This window comes from Heliconius melpomene, chromosome 10 (assembly GCF_056956725.1).
Source record: "Heliconius melpomene rosina isolate 202511_hmr_F chromosome 10, ASM5695672v1, whole genome shotgun sequence".
Lineage (NCBI taxonomy): Eukaryota > Metazoa > Arthropoda > Insecta > Lepidoptera > Nymphalidae > Heliconius > Heliconius melpomene.
Window position 1 is genome coordinate 13682383 of NC_140398.1, and position 18740 is coordinate 13701122.

General features: G+C 33.0%; 3 protein-coding genes and 1 pseudogene across 12 annotated transcripts in view; 2 read left to right on the forward strand and 2 right to left on the reverse strand.

Moving 5' to 3' along the window:
• The first annotated feature begins 52 nt into the window (after nt 1-52).
• LOC146535782 (uncharacterized) lies at nt 53-2182 on the forward strand (annotated as a pseudogene). The gene is made up of 2 exons (XR_014878317.1): nt 53-424; nt 1124-2182. The product of XR_014878317.1 is annotated as an uncharacterized LOC146535782 (transcript).
• Nucleotides 2183-4024: 1842 nt separating this feature from the next.
• 14-3-3zeta (tyrosine 3-monooxygenase/tryptophan 5-monooxygenase activation protein zeta) lies at nt 4025-9274 on the reverse strand. 5 transcript variants are annotated; one of them, XM_085191223.1, is made up of 5 exons: nt 9134-9274; nt 6628-6962; nt 5769-5892; nt 5233-5396; nt 4025-4956 (listed from the first exon to the last, which is right to left on the reverse strand). In XM_085191223.1, the coding sequence occupies exons 2-5, from the start codon at nt 6925-6927 to the stop codon at nt 4801-4803; spliced, it is 744 nt and encodes a 247-aa protein (XP_085047349.1). In that variant the 5' UTR covers nt 6928-6962; nt 9134-9274; the 3' UTR covers nt 4025-4800. The 5 variants fall into 5 exon arrangements, with proteins under 5 accessions (XP_085047349.1, XP_085047346.1, XP_085047347.1 ...); XM_085191220.1 differs by lacking the exon at nt 5233-5396 and adding an exon at nt 5483-5646; XM_085191221.1 differs by lacking the exon at nt 5233-5396 and adding an exon at nt 5483-5646 and having other exon boundaries at nt 8850-9227.
• Nucleotides 9275-10267: 993 nt separating this feature from the next.
• On the forward strand, nt 10268-12304 carry RpLP0-like (ribosomal protein LP0-like). Its single transcript, XM_085191228.1, has 4 exons — nt 10268-10442; nt 10535-10779; nt 11605-11853; nt 12048-12304. The coding sequence occupies exons 1-4, from the start codon at nt 10415-10417 to the stop codon at nt 12258-12260; spliced, it is 735 nt and encodes a 244-aa protein (XP_085047354.1). The 5' UTR covers nt 10268-10414; the 3' UTR covers nt 12261-12304.
• A 294-nt stretch (nt 12305-12598) lies between these two features.
• Lpin (phosphatidate phosphatase LPIN) overlaps nt 12599-18740 on the reverse strand; it is a 37193-nt gene continuing 31051 nt past the window's right edge. For 3 of the 5 annotated variants that reach the window (XM_085191225.1, XM_085191227.1, XM_085191226.1), the window contains 3 exons: nt 18334-18549; nt 17492-17595; nt 12599-14633 (listed from right to left, as the gene is read on the reverse strand). In XM_085191225.1, coding sequence (XP_085047351.1) covers nt 14486-14633; nt 17492-17595; nt 18334-18549 — 468 coding nt within the window. In that variant the 3' untranslated portion in view covers nt 12599-14485. Of the gene's footprint in view, nt 14634-16202; nt 16318-17491; nt 17596-18333; nt 18550-18740 lie in introns of all 5 variants that reach the window. The other 2 variants (XR_014878319.1, XR_014878318.1) reach the window with 1 other exon arrangement.

Consider the following 18740-nt stretch of genomic DNA (forward strand, 5'->3'; position numbering starts at 1 on the left):
TTCCAATGCGAACTTTTCTGTTCGCATTGTCGTGATTGTATTCTTTAGTGTGTTTGCGGTTCTGGTTACGACAACGTTCATTCGTACGGGATACTTACATATTGAACTCTACTTTAGGTATAAATACTGGAAACGATATCCGTCGTACATAAAGGACGGTCCCTCGCACATGTTCCTGTACTGATGATTCATTTCTGGCAAAAAAACAGTGAGGGACGGCGGAGAACGCAAGTGACGCAGCGTAAGTCATTGCTCCCGATGCGTTCCCCGGCGGCCGACGCCATGCCGGAGCCGGCGCTCGCACTCGCGCCCGAGCCGCTCTTCTCGCCTCTCCTCCTCGCGGCCTATATCGCGTGCGTCGCCGGCGCCGGAGCCCTGGCCAACTGCGCTCTGTTAGCTGCACTCCTCAGACGGTCAAGAAACGGTAAATTTTAAATCTTCATCAAACATGCCTTACGACAAATTAATGTTTTCTGTTGAAACTAATTGACTATCACATTGTTTAGCAAACAAGTGTAGTGATGGGATACGTTTTAATAAGACTAGTTTCTAAAGTCAATAAATGTTTAAATTCTCGCTATATTTTCATATATTCTCAAGGAATATATTCTTAATAGTGTAGTAATTACGTATTTCTGTTATATAAGATAAATCTTCTTTTTCTTTCTTTCTTCTTCTATTTGCGATATTTATTCGAGCGAGCTTACTACCTTAAAATTATAAGTTTATGCAAAATAAGGGAAAATTTAAGTCCGAATGTATTATTTCATTACAAAGGGACACAATGACCATAATAAGTATTTTAAGCGGAAGAAAACATAACCTTGAGTATATTGCATTGCATTCTTAAGTACTCATACTCTAGTGTTTTTGTTTTGTAAATAACGTGTGGAATTATATATTTTATTATATATGAATAATATATATTGCTTTTCATATCGTAGACTCATATATAAATATTTTTTTAAGTATTATTTTCCATACGTCGTAAGTGTGATAGCGCATACCGCACTGACACGTTCGGAACGTCATGAACTAAGAACAGAAACAACAACTTCTGGTTGTTCTGTTCTGAGTACAACAACATTCCTACTTACTAAAATACTCTATTTCTCCATTCCAGGGCTGTTCCTAATAATCATACAATTAGCTGTCGCCGATTTTATTCTGCTAGGAACTTCTATCGGTCCCGAGCTCTGGTCCAATAACGCAAGGACATGGATATTTGGAAGACTTGGTTGCACAGCGTATAGAGGGCTTGCTGTATTTACGTCAACAGCATCATTATATTTAACTGTCACCGTAGCTCTTCATACTTTATCTACTGCCAATTTGGAAAAAAAGGCAACAGTTGCAAGAGCAAAAAGAAACGAGCGTGATGAGGAGTAGGAAATTAGATCCTCACGCCACAGCCTGGTCGCCAGCAGTGATACTTCTACTCCTCCCCGAACGATGAACGTGGACTACCGACTCGTAGACACGCGAGTGTCCGTTGCACCACCGTCAATATTTGTTTGGGTATTGGCCGTGTCACTCAGCATCCCGGAGTTCGCTCTGGCGACGACGGTCCGACATGAACACGACATTATCGCTTGCACCTTAGTGGACACTAGCCACAGGATCAATATGCATTCTATGATTGCACTTTTTAATTTATTTCTTCCATCCTTAATTTTATCAAGCGCCGCTGCCCTCATTGTGTGCCAATTACAAACGAAAAGAGTCTCCAAGTTGGAAGGAAGTGACACAATTTCGGCGCTGAAGCTGTCATTATGTTTGATATTCGTGTATTTAATTTTTTGCGCACCACGATCTATGTTCTATATTTATGGACTGTACAGTTTACAAGATGTCAATAAAATAGATGTTGGATATGAGAATGATACTATCTTAATGATTAACATGTTGCTCAGTGCTATGTATCTCGCCGCTGCTCTGCTGCGTCCGTTACTATGTATAAGTTTATTGCCTAGATTAAGAAAAATATTTTCTTTTGGGTTTAGAAATATCGACGAAGTTTAGTGTTAAACGAAAATTATAGGTAGGTATTAACGTTACAAATTTATAGCTCTAAGCATCAAGATCTCCATATCAATTGTATACTATTATACCAATGCATTATTTTTGATATTTAAAAAATATAATCGTCATTTTCTTAAAATATATTATATGTTTCTAGAAATCTTGGTCCTTTGAATATGCATAATGATATATTATAATCTATCCTTTCCTAACACTCACATAAATACATATAACATACCGACTAGAATTATTTTCAAATGTGTAAAAACAAATTGGCTTAGATTCATTATAAATATGTAAATATTTTTAACAATTTTAAAGTGCTATTCCAAATGTATGGCTTAGCGGTCAGAGCGCTTGGAAGTTGGACGATTTCCAAGAGACGCGGGTTCAAATCCCGCTACGTTCAATTTTTTATACATTTTCAAAAAAGTATAATATGTAAATAGTTGTCCTTTATTATAATTTAGCGTTAAAAATCATTTGATATGGACAGTTGCCCTTGTTTATTCTCAAAATTTCAAACTTATTTACAACCTGAGGCATATAATGTGAAACCTAAAGTTCTTGCCACAAAAATTTAAACAGTAAGAAAAGCTAAACAATCTTTTCAATGAATATCAATTTTAGCACTAAGCGATGACAACAAACTGAATTTCTTAATTATGGAAAATTTTAAGTACGTCATGTTTTCGTACTCATAAACAGTAAATATTTTTATTTGCTTCAGACCCTAATATAATTGAATTTTTACGTTTGCTCAAGAATTAAGGTAAGCAAAAACAGACTATAGCCTTATGTGCATGATTTTTTATTTATATCGTATTTAGAGATAGCCCACTAGAAGCAAATAAAGAAATCTTTTAACGTATATAATTTTATTTTGAAATATAGGTACAAGTTCAAACAATATTATTCAATGTGTGATCAATAATTTTTGGAATATCGTGGATAGGATAGATTTTTTATAAGTAAATAATTATTACGTTAAATTTTAAGAATTGAAAGTAGTCATTTGTAATCAGTAGAAAATAAAGATATATTGTAGTGCCCAAATATATCTTTATTTTGCACTGGCAACATTTAAGCACAATTGCCAGAAATACAGATTATTTTTTTAAACTAAACCTAGTATACGTTCCTTGGACAAAACTCAAATGCAGTTCAAGACCGAGGTGCAAAGTAAAGAATGGTCAAATTAAATGTCGATCTTTTTAACATTATTTGGTAACCTTTTAATATTATTGAAAATTTGATTAATAAAAAAGTTGAACGTCTATTTTATTTTTACCATTGTTTCTTAACTATAGTTGAAGCCTTGATTTTGTTTGGTTTAGTCTTTAATTGAAGGGTAGGTAGAGGGGGAACCTAGTGTTGTTCCGTTCCCCACTTTCCTGCAAATTTTGGGAGACGAGGCGTATTGAGTAGCGAAATTAACCCCGCGCTTTGTCTTAATCTATTTATTAAAATGCATATAAATCCCAATTATTTTTCATTACTTTTTAATATTTAGACACTTTACTTCAGGTGTATAACTATAACAGCAACATAGCTCTTGAAACCTTTCGATGATATCCATTATTTATATGATCGATTAATTGATCTAAATTGAATCTAATATGATGTTTACAATGAGATTTCTGTATGAATCTATCTCTATAGAAAAATGATGTTTCTTGATTTTAGTTTATTTGAGACTATTCTCTAATTCAATTTCAGATTGTTTCATTTGTTTTCCAGAAATGTATGAAGTTCATACTTATTATACAATGTATGATACTTTAAATTTGTTTCAATAAGTGAAATATATTCTTATGAAATTTATCTTGGCTCTTATTGATTTTTGCAATTTGATAATCTATGAATATGACACGAGACGCCCATATTGCCAAGGTACTTTGGAATAGGTAAAAACTACGTCGAATATTACATAGTTTAGATAAACATCTTGTTGGGGTTAATAGGTGGCGGTTTATTTAAATATTGGTTCTAAAACTAAAAATTGTATTTAATACAAAAGTTTATTGGTGAAAACATGAAAAATATAATAGATTAATGGCTGATAAAATGCAGCAGAAATGTTACAATATTCGTCCATCACAAAACTATTTTGCTAATAAATGCCTGAAAATTCAGAATGCTATCGATTATTCAGTGATGGGCACAACAAAATGGTTAATGTCAACGTTAATATTCGCTTTGGTAATATGTATGTATTTATAAGTCGAGGACATCACAAAACCACATAAAAGACACTAACAAGTTTTTTGTGCCCTAATTCCATACAGCCATTACAATTTGCAATTTTAATATAATGAAAATCTATCTTCATTTGGTTATTGGGCGTTATATTAACAATTTAATAACTAATTGCATAATTTTAAAAGATTCACCATCATAGTCTCCATTTCACTGCGGACATGCGGCGAAAGGAATGTAATCGGGGAAGGCCGACCGGGCTGGCGAGTCGTAATCTCTAATCGATAAAAGGAAAACACTTTTAACTTAAGAAACCGTAATTTTAATAACTTAAGTTATAAATATTTATATTCATCAGGTCAGCTCGATATCTGTAATCCAGTGTAAATACAGAAATACAAAACCGTCAAAGATGACACAACATTTAATTTTAGACGGAACGTGAAGGTCCGCTGCGAACGACATTTTTAACATTTTTTTTACAAGCGACGGCTCGCGGCGGCGGCGGTGGCGGCGCGACGTTCTCGAATGTTACTCGTTTTCTTATAAAACACGGGTGAGAACAAGTGCGTGGGCGCGTTAGTTGTCGCCGCCCTCGGCCGGCTCGTCGCCATCGCCCTGCGTGTCCGACGTCCACAGCGTCAGGTTGTCCCGCAGCAGCTGCATGATCAGCGTCGAGTCCTTGTACGAGTCCTCGTTCAGCGTGTCCAGCTCCGCGATCGCGTCATCGAACGCCTGCAACCAATGCCACCAACATTACGTCACACCTCGCCCCTCCGACACGACTAGTAACAAACAACAGAACAGAATGATGCTGGCTGGTTAGTGGTATTGCAACATTGCCATGCCGGGACAGTTAGTCGACTCTTGTTTTTGACTAATACAATATATACTATATTTTTTCATGCAATTAAGAAATCTGAACAGTGGTAGTAAGTGGCGGTGAAAATTCAGTTAGTTGGGATATAAGTTATCGTGGTTCACACTCTATCTCAATACAAGTCAATAAACCTGTTTGGCTAAGTGACACGCCCTCGCAGGCGAGTTGATAATCTCGTAATAAAATACGGAAAAGTTGAGCGCGAGACCGAGCCTGATGGGATGGGTGGGTTGCATTTTGGCCTTGGCAATGTCGAACGCCTCCTGGTAGGCCTTCTGCGAGTCTTCCACCACGGCTGGGGACAAGCAAGCGCGTTAGTACGGCGAGCCAGACTCGTGCCAGCCAGCATCAAACCTGTGCGTAACTGACACTAATAATGACCTGCTTGGCGAGCTGACACGCCTTGTCTGGTGAATTTAATATCTCATAATAGAAGACGGAGAAATTTAACGCCAGCCCAAGCCTTATTGGGTGTGTGGGCTGCATTTTCGCCTTGCTGATTTCGAAAGCGTCCTGGTAGGCTTTCTGTGAATCGTCTACAACGGCTGCAATATAAATATTTATTATCTAATAAGTTCTTTAAAAAATACATTTTAATGAAATCATCCAAAAATCGTAATAATAATTTTTTTCTTTCTATTTGAAACTTGTACTATATGAAACTTACAATTTCTGGTTTCTCCAGTGGCCACTTCTGCAAGGTACCTGTAGTAATCTCCCTTCATTTTAAGGTAAAATACTTTACTTTCTGGATTACTAGCTTTAGGGATAAGGTGTTTGTCAAGTAAACCCTGTAACAACGTTTATTTTTAATAAACAATATGAATTCTCAGTTAATAAAAACAATATATTTAATATAAACATTCCTTTTTATTATAAAAAAAATAATAATAGTAACGGTTTGAATAATGGCTATACAAAGTGTATGATGACTTCGAATAATTTGAATTTAACTTTTAATGCAACACGTAACAAAACGGCGCAGGTCGGGTATTGATTTTCACATTTGAAACATTACTGCATTTGCAGAGTTCGAAATGGCTCGAATCCACTAAATTGAATTTTGTACATGTTGACTAGGGATGGAATTTTAAAATGTTAAATTACATTAAGGCATTATAATACTAAGAAGAAGAGACAGGGCAACGAACGAAGATGGGTGAGCAAAGAGCGGCGCGCGCATTGACGCGGCGCAGTACGTCACGCCGCCCGCCCCACCCCGTGGAAAGCCGCACCGCGCCCTGCGAGCTCTCACATGGCTACCTAGTACATGCTACATTGTCAATCATTAACTAAAATGTACTGAATGCGTAGAAAACCAATGCGACAACTAAGCGCTTGCATCACTCCACAAAATTGGCATCCGCCAAATGTATGATGACGTCATACGCGTAGGAAGGCTAATCTGGCATCGATCTACTTAATTTCAAAAGAAAAATGAAAAATTGAAAGTACTACTAAAAAAAGTATATGAAAAAAAAATATCTGAAAAAAACTATACAATTAGTAGTTGCAGAATCACTCACCAAAACATCGTAGCAGATTTCTCTGAGCTCTTTTTCTACTTTAACCCTATATTCTTTTGCCATCTGTTGTTTTCTTTCCGATCCTTCGGTTTTCTGTTCAATGGAAGATATGACTCGCCATGATGACCGTCGAGCACCCACGACGTTCTTGTAGGCAACAGAAAGTAAATTCCTTTCCTCGTTGCTGAGCTCGACTCCGGTTTCGGTGACTTCTTTCATCGCCGCCGCCATGTCGTCATACCGCTCAGCTTGCTCCGCAAGTTTGGCGCGTTGCACCAATTCCTCCTTGTCGACGGACATGTTGATGAATTTAGATGACTATATTACTGATGCCCCTGCAATAAATGAAAAAAAGGTTAACGGCGTGAAAAAAAGTAGTACCCGAATTGGATACTAAATAATTTCTCAGAAAGACTAATCGTTAGGCGTCATTTTCGCCAAAGGGAATCCAAACGGGTATGAGTCATCATAAAGTACGGCGCACCTTGGACAGAGGCTCACAAATTGCACTAGCGCAAGGTATAAAGTCGAAGTGGCTCAGAGAGCGACCCTCACGGCTCACGCCAGACGCGACATCGACGCGGCGTCCGTTCGGTTTGACAGCATCTCACAGACTCGACAGACCAGCAAATGTCGCGCCGCCTCGCACCGCCACTGCGCCAACAGTATTGATCGCCGACACGGGATAAACACTCCAGACGGAGTACGACTAGCTCCACGCTCGTCGCTTGCACACACCCCTCTGCGCCGCGCACGCTACCCCTACGCCTCCCCTGCCGCCCCCGACCACCCACCACCCTACAGCCCGGCGCCTATCCACCCTTATCTATCTATCAATCCATCTTCCTATATGTCCTGTTGCTAGGCACAACTACTAAAATATATTTTTCTATTTGTGAAACAAACAATTATTTATAAGCCTCATTAGACCTGTAACACATTCCTTATTATTTCTTCTATTCAACATACAGGTGTGTTAATAAATTTAAGGGGTGTGGCCAAGTGCTTTAAAAATGAGAAAACATTTAAAAAGTTAGTCTGCCCTATACAAAAATAATATAACCACTAAATAGTATCATTTTTTGGACATTTTACTTTTGATAGATGACAAATTTTATAAAATGTATTTATTAAAAATGTAGTATAATTCTTTCAATAACTTAAGTATTTCATTCTGTTTTAGGATTATAATTCAAATTTCTTTCTAAGATTAATCAAATGTTTAACTTTTCATTCCTAATTAAACATGTGGTTGGATTCAATTTACAAATTTACACATCAATAGTGAAACAGTGATCAAAGTCATTACTTATATTCAGCAACCAACAACATCTTGTTGTTCAAAAATCTCAATCAATAATTTAACAATATGATAAATTAAAGATTTTCGTTGAAACAAATAGAATCCCATCCCACTCTACATATCCTGTTAATATTTGTTAATTTATTCAAGAATTTTAAAATGTTAGCCCTACAAGGTGTAGGGCTAACATTTTAAAATTCTTAAAGGGATAAAAATTCACAGCAACAAACATTCAAATATCTATTCTTCTATTCATCTATCTATCTATATATTCAAGTTATAAGTAACAAAAAAAAATTCCATTACAGAAATATAGTTTTCTTACATTAAGCAGCATGCTTGCAGCTTAGTAAAAGTATTACATTAGTAATGAAATGAGTCACACATTACCAATGCATTCATAGAATACTAGTTAAAAGGACTTCTGGATTATCCGATATGGTGAAATTAATATACATGATTTAATTAACTCTAGTAACAGAAATCTAATCACTCATCTAATGGAAGTCCAAGATCTTAATTCAATACAGGCACGTGTTTGTCTTCCCTAAAGATAGATATTAAGGGACTCAACTTAGACAGTAGCATGAATAGCAAAAATGGTTTACTTAATATAATATTCACAAAAAATCTTGATGTTGAGGCTATTTTTCCTTATATTTCAGTATTTTCAATGACATAAATTGTTATCGACATAGATAACGGCGTGACCGAGTAGGAACGACAAAATTACGACGCACTAACGACATACCTAGATGTTACATTAGACAAATTGAAAAATTTCACAATACAAAGAATATCTTAAAATAATGTTAATTATTTCAAATAAAACGTAAAATTGCAATTACCAGAAGAACTTTTATAATCTCAATACTGCTATAAAATTATACTAAATCAAAGACCAAAGCCTACTACTTACTGTGAATTTCTTCACTTAATTTAATTGTATTAGCGATCTGCTTAATTTAAATAGAGAACACAAGAATAAATCATTGAATTGAACTGTTAAATTCTTTTGAAACACTTAGAATTATCTCTAACCGCACCGCAACACCGTGTCGCCGGCTCGGGCAAAATGGCTGCTGCTAGGGACACTCCTTTTATGCGTCACAGTCACAAATGTATCAAGATATGAAATTTTAAATTAAACACTTTAAAAAAATCCCAAAATAAGCGCACTCAGTAGTATTTTAATACACTTACTTGTTTGAAGGGATATAAAGTAATTAAGCCAGCAAATTGCGACACAGTATCAATTTTTCTCTTGCGGTGAACGATACACTACACTGACGGCAGCGGGGCCAGAGGGGAAACAAAAACGGAACAGGGTTCTCATAAAAGGTCGGCCATCTTAAAACGCTATATAGGAAGCATAGCGCTCTACGTCTACAAACTGACAGGTTTATCTATAAACTATATTTCTATCCCTTTTAATTGTATGAAATAAAAAAGAGACAAGTGAACATAGTAATAAAATTTAATCAATTCATTCCTACAGCACAGGAAGTCCATATAAAGCCCGCGTTTTTCAAATAAAAACAAAAAATGTATTTTAAAAAATAATTTATTCAATTATTTTCTCAAAAACTAGAAATTAACCAAAGAAATACAGTCAATTTAATTTTATGTAGTAAAATCTTTATAAAACTTCTATATTTTATTTTATATAATAGAAAACATAATTTAATTTGGCTTTAATAAAATAAAATATATCTAGATTTTAGAAGAGAAATTATCTTTACAAAAGTTATTTTCTAATAACTAAGAAATTAAAAGTGCTAAGCATGCTATAACTTAAATGCCTTTATTGTACTATAGCAACTCCGGATCAATTGACAGATATTTTTTAATAAAAATTTGTTAGTTGGTAGGTATGAATAGTTCTCTGTTTGCTATACTACAAAATGAAATATATCTCGATTCTCGATTTGAATTCTAAAATATTATTTCCTATCTTAGAAAGCTGTTGTATCTATAAACAAAATCAACAGTTTACTTAAGTTCTAAACTGTGAATGAGTGGGTTAATAAAGGAGATTATCGGACCTTATTATAATTCTTATATATTATAATTCTTATGTAAATAAATAAATAAGTACCTATTTTCAGTTATTTTATTGCATAATTCGCTTTCCAGAAAAGGCAAAGTGCCAATATTTAATTATGTTGTTTATGGTAAAATGGGTTATTAATTATCTACTCTATTTGTTTTAATTCGTCTATGTCTATGGTAGTTGGTTCTTTAGTCTATGGGATTCAATCTACTATATTTTGATAACCTGTGCAAAAAGTCAACTGTCAAATAAAATATGAAATGTCAAATGTCATATGGCATAGGCAAAGGCATGTTTACGGCATGGGCAAATCCAATGTGATGATATTTTATAATTGATGTAAAACACGTGTGATATAAATATATTTTTTTCTTTTAGAAAATCGTAAGAAAATTCTTATATCATAAGAAGATTAAAGTTAAATTGTCAATATGCCAAAATCTAAAAGAGACAAGAAAGGTAAGTTAAAAAACGTAACCTATTTATTGTATTAATTGTGTAAACAATTAAATATGTATTCATCTCATACAATGTGTCTTACATTCTTGCAGTTTCATTAACGAAGACAAATAAAAAAGGGCTTCTACTAAAGCAGAAGACAATAGAAGAGATAAGAAATTCACTATCTAAATATGAGCACATATTTCTTTTCACTGTCAATAATATGCGAAACACTAAATTGAAAGACCTGCGTAATGAATGGAAAGATTCACGATTTTTTTTTGGTAAAAATAAAGTCATGGCAGTAGCTCTTGGAAGGACTAAAAGTGATGAAATTGAAGATCAGCTTAATCTGGTAATTTTGTGAATTATTATTGTATTTATAAAATTATGTTTTCAAGCACTTCAATATTCTTTATTCATTTGTTTGATTCTTATATGTTAACCAAAATAGCCGATCCACTGATCAACTTATGCAAAGGTACAATTTCCATATGTTATTGTAGTAGCTGATCTGTTAAGATTTTACTCATTTTTCTAGATATTTTTTTATGGAATAAAGAAAGTAATCAATCGCAGATTAATATGCCTTGTCAGGAATAAAGAAAGTAATCAATCACAGATTAATATGAGTTTATATTAATCCCACAACTATACCATGTGCATACTGTTCAAATGGACCATGATGGTGCTAATTTTTAAAATCTTACTTAATTAGCTTCACACTTTATCACTAGCAAGGTAGCCAGAGAAAATGCTGCCTCCCCGATGATTTTTTAAATTTGTATTACATCCTGGGGGTCCTCATGCTTTTATGTGACCTTCTAGTATCATGGCTACTGTGTATATTTTGGCCATTGTCCATTTTTCATACTTTAAGACCATTTGTTTCACATCCCTATATAAATGAAATGGAAAGGAAATGCCTTTTCCAAGTCCACAAGAAAACTATTTGGTTTATGGCCAAGAATCTTTTCATGATCATGCAAAGAGAAAAGGTCTGATCTATTAACTCCCTTCCGCTATACCTTTCTACCGAAGATAATCAAACTGATAGCCCTATAAGTTGTGCAGTCTATCTATGAATGTTTGCCTTATACTTCCATTAAGGCATTATACTTAAATTTATTTTTTATACAGATTTGTCATATGTTTAAATATTTATTTCTTATTTGTTTAGCTTTCCAAGAAATTAAAAGGTCAATGTGGCTTACTAATGACAAACAGAGATGTAGTAGATGTTTTAGAATGGTTCAAAACTTTTCGTGAGACTGAATATGCAAGAGCTGGTTTTGTAGCAACTCGTGACGTCATACTACCACAAGGACCACTTGAAGACTTCTCTCACACTATTGAACCACATCTGAGGCGATTGGGACTTCCAACATCTCTCGAAAGAGGTGTCATTCACCTCATTAAAGAATATCAGGTAAATATAATTTTACTTTAAAAAATGTTATGTATATGAAATATCAAATATATTTATTTGATATATACATAATACTATTGTATTATGTAAAATAAATTATTTAATTTTAAGCACTAGTATGCAATTTTTTTACTAAAATCTGTTCTAATCTGTTTGTTATTATTACATTCTAAAATAAAAATTTTGAATTATAGGTATGTAAAAAGGATGCCCCCTTGACACCAGAACAAGCAAGTATCTTAAAACTCTTGGGTATACAACTGGCAAAATTTAAAGTGCTCATTAAGTGCCATTGGACAAAAGGAAAAGGATTTCACAAAGATTCTGACATACCATCAGATGATGAAACTAGTGATGATGAAAATAATGCACTAGAAGAAGAACCAATGGAAGATGAAGAAACTTAATGTTCATAGTGTACATTTTATTTTATTAAAATTATTTTAAGTAATCTTATTACTTTGATTGGTTTATACATAAACACAGTACAGTATACAGTTTTATAGCACCCTAATGATTTTTTTTTTTTTATATTCTTTTTTCAGCTACACACTGTATACCACACACAGCAGGGTGGTATTGGGGACCTAGTGTAAAGACACTCCGTTCCCTATTTTCCATTGAATTCTGGATAATTCTAAATAAATATTTCATTTCCTCAAGTGGGGATTGAACCCAAAACCAGTTGCACACACTTTGTTATTGTTTATTCACCATTCTTATATTTAAGAGTAAAACAAGAATATTTTTGATATATTTTAATAATCACAGCGAAAATAAATTATTTTGAATAAAAATAAACACCAAATTCTTCAGTTACAGTAGTGATTTTCATGTATTTATGCATTAATTAAAAAAAATACAAAATAATTAAATGTAAGCAATGTAATTAGAATTATACAAAAATAAAGTAATTATTAAATAAAAGGCCATGCCTTTCTACAAGACAAAATATAATTACAATTAAATCTATCATAACACAAAGAAACTTACAAACAGATAATCACAGTACAAAAATAAAGCATTGCTTTTCAATCATAATCACAGATTTCACCATCAGCAAAATATACTTTTGCTCAAATTGAAACAAAAAAAACAGTCTTTATAACTTTAGCTGGTATCCTAAAACAATTATGCTGGAAAATATAAATTTATTGTTTAAAAGTAGCTGATAACTCTTCCACTATTCTGCTCTTTCCATGTAAAACACAAACAATGATACTCATGTGAATTTGAGATCACTACTTATCACAAACTTCATTATTTAGTAGTTTTTAATAAAGAAGAGAATAAAACAAAGTTTATGGAGCTAACCTACATGTTATAGTACGTTAGTCACTATCATTTACTACAGTGGTAACTTATATTTGAAGTGACACATCTAGTGTGCTATAAAGGCATAAAAAACTAAAAGTCCCCATGAATATACTGGTGTACAGAAATGAAGCTAAATCTACATAAACATTTAATTTTGTCATCTTATACTAAAAAATAAACTTATTTTTTGGCATGAAACCAATATAATTATTATCAGAAGTCACTTGTATAGTAACTTTAAATATTACATATGAAAAAAAAACAAATGCAAATGTATATATCTAAAATTGATAATTGCTTAAAAACATACAGTTTTCTATAGTTATATTCTATATAATATTGCTATTATTATTATTGCAAATAAGCTTTTTGGTGTGAAACTAGATTAGCAAGATAAATTTTTAATAAAATATTTTTTACATTATTTCATTTATCATCTTGCCATCCCAGAATATAGGAAGTAACATGTTAAAATGTATTGGTGGGCTTTTGAGTCCAAGTGTATGTTTATACTTTATATGAAGGAACTATGTCGTTATCAATATTTAATGTTATTTCATGTTAAAGTATTCATTATCACAATGTCCCAATTCCATCTGCTTCAAATTAAACCATAAAACTTATTAAATACATATAATATACCAACAAAGTTGCACAAGTTCTAACTTGAAGTTTTACTTATACATTGTAATTCACATATAAGAGCATTTCTTATAAAAAATATTGAAAATAAAATAATATGAAACAATCAAAATACATATAGCACGATGTAAACCTGTTTTCATTTTAACAATTTATAATCCATATTATCACCAATATGAATTGCACAGACAATTTAAATTAATTACAATAAGAGACAGTGTTGGATCAACAAAATGTACACCAAAATCAAGTGTATTTATAGAAATCGTAGGATTTATTCGCTGCCTTTCTCTTCTCTCAAACAATAGATCGAACTGTTTCAAAAGTTAAACATGAGCCCATAGACAAGAACAAAATAAAAAATAGATACCAAGTCAGATTCCAAAGTCACATAAAGCATTAGCTTTAAAATTATTCATTCTGTTAAGGTTCATCCATAAGTTACGCACATCAATGAAGTGTGACATAGGATTGTGAGGAGTCCTAAATTTCGTGACATCACATTACTAAATAGAAGTACACATAAAAATTGTTCTTATAAGCTGTATAATATGTGAAGTCACACTAGATGTGAAGCCTGGGAGCCTCACAAATGTGAGGAAAGGTCTAAAAGTCATGAATTTCGAGCGACGTAATTTATGGAGGGCCCCATTAATCATAGCTTGTTCAAACTTCAATGTTTGGCCAACGTCATCGTCGGCAGTTCAATGTCGACATCCGGCAGCGGCTCGCGCCAGTACACGCTCTGCGAGAACTCGTCGCTGGGCTCACACTGCGCCGGCGGGAACACCTGGTCCACCAGCACCGACATGTGCGAGTACCTGCAATATTGTATGAGCCATATAGTGGGGTAGTCGGAGGGAGCATAGCTGTAAGACACTCCGTTCTCCACGCAACGCCTCATGTACGAGACATTGCGTGTCGAGTGGCGGAACTCAACACCGCGAATTTATCTGGTTACTAGAGCGAAGACATGTCAAATAATTCATCCCTTCAGGGAACAGAATTCAAAACCCTCACGTTTACAGTAAAACTCTGTACCATGAAGAGCTCGCATTATTTCTTAACGAAAATTCTTTTATAAATAATGGCCTTCATCAGTTGGTTATTATTTAGGACATATATGGAGCATTTTAAGCAGCAATTATAACCCAATATTTGTAGTGGTTTACTACATTACGTGGGCCACTTGCCTTGTCTAGATGTTGGACCCAACTTAAACGGTGTAAACCTGACCACGTTTTAGTAGGGCACTACAAGTGGTGTGGTGTAATAGCCGCTTTAAATCGATATTTCTTTATCAATATTAAAAATGAGACAATTTTTATATCAACTTTTTAAAAATTGATCGTATGTTTGCTTCGTTTAGTTATTTTCTTTTGTTTTTTTTAAATATTGTTTAAGTTAATTGATATATTTCAAATAACAAATGTTTTGCTCATATCGAAATAGGTAAAGTTGATTTTTATTCATCGCTTTATTTATTAACTGTTTTTTCATCATATTTTAATTTGTAATCAAATTGACTAATTGCCTTTTAATAAATTGCTAATTTATTTATTTCAATTTCAAATGGTATGATAAAGCATTAGGCATGCTTTTGCCTCAGATTTGATTTTTTACCATAATATTATATTTGTTTATAATCTGTATTACGCTTACTTACGCTTTACATTATTATTTACCCAACAACACGGTTATAACCAACACCAATATTAAAATAAGTATATAAACATACAAGTTGCAATATTGTTAAAAATGTATGGAACAAGAAGGCAAATGTTATAAATTATCTTTTAAATAAACAAACATAAACATTTTTCATATCAAATTGATTAATGTAGATTGATTTAATATTTGATAATTAAGTATATAAATTGCATAATTATGTCCCAAATATATTCTATTTTTAAATAATAATATTTTAATGGATGATGATAGAGTTATTCACATTTTTAATATTACAAACATAAAAATAATTGCAAAATTTAACAATTTAATTGTTATGTTTAGGCTTACAATGACATTGAAATATGGCTATTTTTAAAAGGAATTTTAATGTTAGTAAGACAAGTTCATAAGTATAATTAGTGAGCCACATTAATTATGTTAATACACAGAACACCAGATAGAACAAAAAAATGACATGTCGATGATTATGTTATTTGTATTATTAGATTCATGAAATTATCGAAACGTAGAGCTGCCAAATATGTTATTTAAGCTGTTTTCATTTTTATTATAGTGTTACAAAACGTAGATATTTTTCCCTTTCCGAAAATGGGAGAATTGACCCATCATTTATTCTATATCGCGATAATAATACGGTGGCAGCCCTACAGAATGTACTGAGATGATCACGCTTTGAGGAAGCCTCGTGCCGGGCTTACCGTTTTAACAGCAAACTCCTAAAACAAACTAAACTACACCTACAGTTCGCGCTAGCTAACGATTTTATTCTTTGGCGGGAACAAATCATCGACCATGTCACTTTGCACGTGGTAGCTGAAATAAAAATACACCACTTAGTATTGTGCTTACAAAAACTATTGGGGCATAGCCACGACTGTTGTGGGTTCGATATTCTCTAGGGGGAATTAATTACATTCTTCAACACGCAATGTCTCGGAAATTGGCGAACAGAAAATCTTAACACTAGGTTATCTCTTCCTACCCAGCTATAAACGAGATATAACGTGAAGCTAAGATAAAAGAAACAATAACTATTTACATTTACTAACAAAGCGAACAAGATGGCATATGCAAATGAATATTGCAACCACAGCAGCGATTTTTATATTTTTATTGGCATTAAGACAATATTTTACTTAAAGCCTTAACCTTTGTCGAAGTTCCATCCACCGTAAAAACACACATACATAGATAGCTACATATAAATAAAAACATGACTACATGGTCATAAATTATTGAATATAGACAGCCATTACAAATAATGATTTGCACAAAATCTATTTATTATATGCTTATAATGCACACCACATATTTATTATCAAATATTTTACTACTTTATGATAAGTTGAGAGCCTGTTTATCGTTTTATATAACAAAGGAAATAAAATAATTTGTGGGTAAATCTGTATTAGATCATGGTAATTCAAATTTTCCCAGGTAGCATTACAGATTTCTGATGTCCGTAATTGTTTTATTGTTCTTCGGGATTTATTACCTTCTTACAATAAAAGTTAATTGAATTTTGAAATTTTGAATTATTCATAAGAGCTTTCATTAAATTGGTGACAAACTGACAAAAATCTTATAGTATAACCCAAGCTCTTAGATTTTCCAAAAGCAGTAATAAAATATTCTGAGGCGTGGCGCAGGCTAACAAAGATGTGACTGTAACGCGATGATTGTGGGTTCGATCCCACTCGAGGAAGTGAAATATTTATTTACGTTTATATTTCCATTTCTTCGCTCTGGTGTCGAGACAAAGCGCGGCGTTGACTCTGCCACACAACACGCAATGCCTCCATAATTCGGCAGAAAGTGGGGAACGGAGTGTCTTAACACTTCCTGTGTACTTTGCTGTGTGTGGGATACAGCATGAAGTTGATTTTAGTAATAAAATATTTTCAATAATTTATAACACTTCATGAAGGCACGTTTTATAATGGTGAACGAGGGTATTTATTTATTGTAAGCATTAAATGATACTCACGTGGATTGGAATGTCTGTGTCAGTTCGTGTTTCAGCTCGCCTTTGTAGTTTATTGTGAATATTCTCACTATGGGAATGCCAACTGCTTGGTACGCGCAAACGTCCTGAAACAGTCAATATATTATTTATACATAATATTGTATAATATATATTTTTTAAATATATAATGCATTTTGTGATAGAATGTCAGGACTCAAATATCTTTTTGTATTGTATTTATTAAAATGTGTTTATTAATATCAGCAATAAACGAATAAAATCAACAATACAAATATTTTTTTACAAGTTATCAAAAACAAAAGAAAATAATATTTTGTTATTTTTCATGTTATTTATTCAAAATAATTTATAATTTATGGATTACTGTTAAATATTTGTAACGAATTATATTCGAATTCCAAGGTCAATTGGCGATAATATTAACACATAATTATAAAATTCAGCAAATAAATAGCGCGTGAAGGTCGATCGATTCGATAGTTCTTGATATAATTTGTAAATGATATAATTTGTAAACTGAGAAATATTTTCTGTATTTTTATCACTTATTTATTTTCACAACGAAAATAATAAAATTATAAAAACATAACAGACAGAATGTAGAAAATAGTAATTTATATACTAAAGAGTAAAGATTTATTATAAGACAATTAACAAAACTTTTATACTTATATGCCTATTTAGACCATTCAAAATATGGTATTTTTTATAAAATTAATTTTTATTTGATATGAATACTCCTGATATATGTGCCCCTTATTAACCCCTACATGCTTATTTTTATACTAATTTCTAAAATGATGATAATAACGACATATTATATAGATTGTAGAAATACTTACATTCACTCTATTGCCATAACCTGCATAAAATGGATTAGAACCAGCTGGAAACAGTGCCTTAATATCCGCTAAACATTGTATCTTGAATTCTTCCGGTTTCTTCTCGATGACCTCCCTGTGGAAGGCGCGGAGGAGGGACGTGGGGTTCAACAGTAGGGGTCCGTCCGGCAAACAGAGTTCCCCTTGACGAATCGACCGTAAATATTCACGAGTTACCTGAAATTTATGAAAATAATTGTTTTAATTTGTGGGGCCGATGTGGCGCAGTGGCTATAAATGCGACGGTTGTGGGTTCATTTCATGAGGAAAAAATCAAGTAATTCCCTCGTTCTAGTAAGAAAAAAACTACCTTTCCTCTACCTACTCATATGCTAGCTCAAATCATCGGTTTTTCTAGTCAGATAAAG

Bases quoted from the DNA above. Each gene is read 5' to 3' on its own strand.
- 14-3-3zeta (XM_085191223.1), bottom strand. From the start codon at position 6,927: ATGTCCGTCGACAAGGAGGAATTGGTGCAACGCGCCAAACTTGCGGAG. The intron at 5,893-6,627 runs GTGAGTGATTCT...ACGTTGTTACAG, and splicing joins AAATCTGCTACGATGTTTTG to GGTTTACTTGACAAACACCT. The intron at 5,397-5,768 runs GTAAGTTTCATA...GCTTGTCCCCAG, and splicing joins CACTGGAGAAACCAGAAATT to CCGTGGTGGAAGACTCGCAG.
- RpLP0-like (XM_085191228.1), top strand. From the start codon at position 10,415: ATGCCAAAATCTAAAAGAGACAAGAAAG. The intron at 10,780-11,604 runs GTAATTTTGTGA...TTATTTGTTTAG, and splicing joins TTGAAGATCAGCTTAATCTG to CTTTCCAAGAAATTAAAAGG. The intron at 11,854-12,047 runs GTAAATATAATT...TTTGAATTATAG, and splicing joins ACCTCATTAAAGAATATCAG to GTATGTAAAAAGGATGCCCC.